Source organism: Triticum urartu, unplaced genomic scaffold, assembly GCF_003073215.2.
Source record: "Triticum urartu cultivar G1812 unplaced genomic scaffold, Tu2.1 TuUngrouped_contig_6832, whole genome shotgun sequence".
Lineage (NCBI taxonomy): Eukaryota > Viridiplantae > Streptophyta > Magnoliopsida > Poales > Poaceae > Triticum > Triticum urartu.
The window spans coordinates 17521-22034 of record NW_024117626.1 but is presented as its reverse complement, the minus strand read 5'-3'; the positions used below and the strand labels follow the sequence as shown (position 1 = coordinate 22034).

The following is a 4514-nucleotide window of genomic DNA, read 5'->3' as shown; positions in this document are numbered from 1 at the left end:
ACCGGCAGGGCGAGCCCCCCCCCGCAGCCTCCTCTCTTCTCTCTCTTCCCGACCGACGAACGGCCCGGATCCGTCGTCTTCCCCATCGCACCGGCCCGGGCCGTCTCCCCTTCTCCAGCGTCGGATCTCCCATTCCCCACCCCTCCTCGCAGCGCCAACCACCGTCCTCCTCCTCCCCCCTTCCTTCTCTCCCCTCCGCTCCTCCCCCCGCGCGCGCGCGCGTTTTTATAAGGTGCGTTCGATTTCGATCCCTCCCCTCCCGATCGCGCGCCCTGACGAATCCGTGGCCTGACCCGATTTGCTCGCGATGGATCTAGGGTTTCGGGGCGCCGGATGGCGGACGACGACAGCGGGAGCCCCCGGGGTGGCGGCGGGGTCCGGGAGCAGGACCGCTTCCTCCCCATCGCCAACATCAGCCGCATCATGAAGAAGGCCGTGCCGGCCAACGGCAAGATCGCCAAGGACGCCAAGGAGACCCTCCAGGAGTGCGTCTCCGAGTTCATCTCCTTCGTCACCAGCGAGTGAGTTGCCCGCCGCTAGCTGCTCGCTGCCACCGTCATCATGCCACCTGGCTTTCGAACCTCGACCTTGAACGAACTCGGCCGGGTTGGTTTTGTCTTGGGCCGGAGTTGTGACTTTTCGCTGTGGTTTGGTTTGGTTTGGCAGGGCCAGCGACAAGTGCCAGAAGGAGAAGCGCAAGACCATCAACGGGGACGATCTGCTCTGGGCCATGGCCACGCTCGGATTCGAGGAGTACGTAGACCCCCTCAAGATCTACCTGCAAAAGTACAGAGATGTAATCATGGCTCTTGCTCGCTGCTGTTAGTACAAATGACAATAATTTTCTTGTTTTGTATCTCCATCTCACCTCGCTTCTTCTCTGTCTTCCTTGCAATTTTCTGGACGGGCGCGGTGATTGCAGATGGAGGTATGTGATCTTGTAATCAATTCTTTTGTACTACCATCGGCATGCTATTGATTCACTGAAATTTTTCATACAATGCAAAACAAAATGTAGTTTCCTCTTAGTCCTAGTTTAAACATAGCCACAAAAGTACCCCTGGCTGCTTAGGCCGCATAATTTGAGCTATGGCCCTTTAATCAGGTATATAGTTGTCACTTGATATGAAATACATATGACCTATGTACTTTGAAGCATGCAAGTTCCTCGCGTGACCACCTGAATAAAACCCACATTCTTTCCAGTTTCATATACCATGAAAGAAACATAGTTGCATTCATGAAGGCCATTCCAGCTTTCAAGCAATAAGTTCTAACATCTAAGCAAGGTTGCATGAATCCTCTCTAATACTTAAGTTGGTACATACTTCCCACTCATTTTGTTGGACTGCATTATGGCCTTGCAAGCTTCTGTTTCTATCTTGTGTGTTTTATGTGAACAGTATGTACTGAATATTAACCGACTCTCTTGTCTATTACTTTCCTGTAGGGTGATAGTAAATTGACCTCAAAATCTGGTGAAGGATCCGTGAAGAAAGATATAATTGGTGCTCATAGTGGTGCGACTAGCTCAAACGCCCAAGCGGTTAGTATTTGCAACTTGGGTTCCTTTGCTCCTAATGTTGCTTGAAACTGACTTGCTCATATTCTTTTAGATGGTTCAGCATGGAGGTTACGCCCAAGGGATGGGTTATATGCAACCCCAGGTAACCTATCATGCCATCACCTGCCATTACAACTCTATACTTTGATTTTGAAGCTAAACATGATACAGTTCTGTATTGCAATCTTCAATCATCATATTCTTTTCCTGACGCTCTTCCCCTTTACATCATCAGTACCATAATGGGGACACCTGAAACTGAAGATCAGGCAATTTTCGGCAATGGGTATTGCTCCATGAGGTAATTTTGTTGTACTGACAAGCATCCTATATGTGAGGCAAATTCAGAGACAGCCCTAAAAATTAGTACCCCTTCTCTTCTTCTTTTCAGTGGTTTGTAGTCTTTTTCATGAATCTTCTGCCCTTTTAACAAGTGAATTAAAAATACGTACCTGTGCTGAATCATAGCAGATTCTCTTGATGCTGTATGCATGTTTCATGCTTCCTGTTTCTTTAGTAAATTTCACAAAACTGTCAGTATTTTGAACAAATTCATCACATATTTAAGATAGTCATTCTTTGACATAAAAACAGTTGAATACACTGTTGTATCTCGAACTCTTGAATTAAGGGCTGACTCTTATGGTACGTGCAACCACTAGAATCTCTAGAATGTGTTTCTTTGATGGATCGAATTGTATGAGAATCCCTAGCTACCATACTTGAGAAACATGGCCCGCCTGTCTTGCACCTAGCTATTTGAGACTTCACCAAGGCTGTGGTTTTCGGTATGGTTACGTGAAATTGTTCAACCTACATTGGAGTTTTTACAATAGTGGGCTTCTTAAATCTGCAACTCTGAAATACTCCCTCCGTTTCTTTTTAGTCTGCATATAAGGTTTGGTCAAAGTCAAGCTTTGTAAAGTTTGACTAACTTTATATTAAAAAATATAAACATTGACAATATGAAATCAATATTATCAGATGCACCACAAAATGTATTTTCATACTATATAGTTTTAATATTGTAGATGTTCATATTTTTTTATATAAATTTAGTCAAACTTTGTGTAGTTTGACTTTGACCAAATCTTATATGCGGAGTAAAAAGAAACGGAGGGAGTACTCTATAATAGTTTGCACAAAACGCAACTCTACTCTCTTTCATCTGACACAACACTTGTTTTGCTTGCTGCAGTGGTTATCTATCTGTTAAGGAAGCCGCCCCAACATTAGGTTCATGATGATCATTGGCTGGAAACAGTTGGTTGTGATGGCTGCCTCCAAGATGTAAATTGCTTCCGAGAGAATAGATTCACCTATTATGGTTTAGTGCTTGTTTTTATCTGTACATTCAGAATAATTCAGCCGTTGGTAGTTTGGCAATCTTTTGTTTTCAGATATTTGTATTAGGAAGCATAAATATATTGCAACTGGGTATTAACTTATAGTGGTGCGTTGTTTCCTGTGCCCTCTCCGGGGTGCAAGGCTCGCCAGACAGACATCCACCTGTGCTTAAGACTTGTGATGCAACGTGCAAGCCAACTGAGTTGTAAAATTGCATTTGACATGTGTGAAAGGGGAGCTGATTGCTGTCGTTCCTTGGCTGATATGGATAGTTTTTACCTTTCTGCAAAATAATGTCGCACTCATCTTATGCAACGAGTGGTTAAAGTGCAGGCCAAAGCGCTCAGTTCATCAGTTGGGCCATAGATGTGAACTCACAGCTAATACATTAAGTGAAACATAGGAGATAGAGTGATTGGCCCTTAAAATCTATCTACAGTTATTCCATAAAATAACAAGGGAATTATTTTGATTTGGGTCAGTCGATTTGGCCTGGTTCAGTTTGAAGCGTTAGATGGAAAACGAACAGCCGAGATTATGTCTTCTTCCTTCAAAAGCTTTTTAGATTGTGCTGCAGCGGCCCATCTTATTCCTCCCCCCCGCCACCTGCTGCCACTGCCTCGCCGCACCACCCTCCCCTCAACCTACCGCCACCGCTGGTCTTGCCACTGCACTTGGCCATCCCTTTAACCCAGGGCCTCGCCAGTTTTTTCTTCGGCAAGCGACCCAGCCGGTGGCACTCCTGCGACCGCCTCGCCGCACCACCCTCCTCTCAACCTTCCCCTACTGCCGGTCTTGCCGCTGCCCCTGGCCATCCCTCTAGCCCCGGGCCTCACCGGTTTTTTCTCCAGCGAACTTGCACCACCGCCGTGCTGCCGCCCCCCACCACCACCGAGTTGCCTCCACCCCTCACCCTAAGATAGATGATGGGGTAGCCTGCCAGCAAGCTTATTCAAAATTCATAGCTATTGTGAAATAATAAACAAAAATGAGATAGGAGATTGTTCGCTCCAAACGAATTGCCAGATTGTGCCACAGAAATACTGGACGAGTCGGCATTCTGAGAAGGGCAGCACAAAGATAAGAAGAAATAGTAATAAACATACTTACATACACACAGAGATCCCGTATCTTCATCTCATTTTGGAAACACATTCTAAAACGTATACGATAAAATTATACACATAGAACATAGCCTGTGTGAGTGCCAAAGAAATGATACAAAAGCACGACCACTGATGAACTATAAAAAATGCATGCATGTGTTCTTTTCTACGGACAAGATTTGCCTGCTCCCTTCTCGTGTGCCCATCCGTACTCCCGCATACGTGGCTTGATCTGATTGGAACAAAATATAAGGCCCGGCCCCACCCCCTTAAAATCAGGGGGGGAGATGATTAGATTAGAAAGAAAAAAAGAAGAAAAACAACCGTTGGATTAGGTGGGAGCACGGATGGGAGCAGGCAAGCCGGATCCCTTTTCTACAGCATATGAATTGCACAACGAGGTGCACATGCAAGCCATGAATTTGAGCCATCAAAGTAACACATTAATCATACCATGACCAGCCGATCTTAATAGTAGAAGTAGATAGACAACGATC

The 4514-nt window shown here is 45.6% G+C and overlaps 1 protein-coding gene across 1 annotated transcript; it reads left to right on the top strand.

Moving 5' to 3' along the window:
- The first annotated feature begins 73 nt into the window (after positions 1–73).
- LOC125531135 (nuclear transcription factor Y subunit B-2-like) lies at positions 74–3127 on the top strand. The gene is made up of 8 exons (XM_048695542.1): positions 74–232; positions 318–521; positions 667–796; positions 923–928; positions 1451–1546; positions 1617–1667; positions 1800–1865; positions 2763–3127. Exons 2-7 carry the CDS (start codon positions 334–336, stop codon positions 1818–1820), a joined length of 492 nt encoding a protein of 163 aa, XP_048551499.1. The 5' UTR covers positions 74–232; positions 318–333; the 3' UTR covers positions 1821–1865; positions 2763–3127.
- The last annotated feature ends 1387 nt before the right edge of the window (positions 3128–4514 follow it).

Coding starts and splice junctions, on each gene's coding strand:
- LOC125531135 (XM_048695542.1), top strand. CDS start 334: ATGGCGGACGACGACAGCGGGAGCCCCCGGGGTGGCGGCGGGGTCCGG. Junction 522..666: donor ATCTCCTTCGTCACCAGCGA/GTGAGTTGCCCG, acceptor TTGGTTTGGCAG/GGCCAGCGACAAGTGCCAGA. Junction 1,668..1,799: donor TGGGTTATATGCAACCCCAG/GTAACCTATCAT, acceptor TTACATCATCAG/TACCATAATGGGGACACCTG.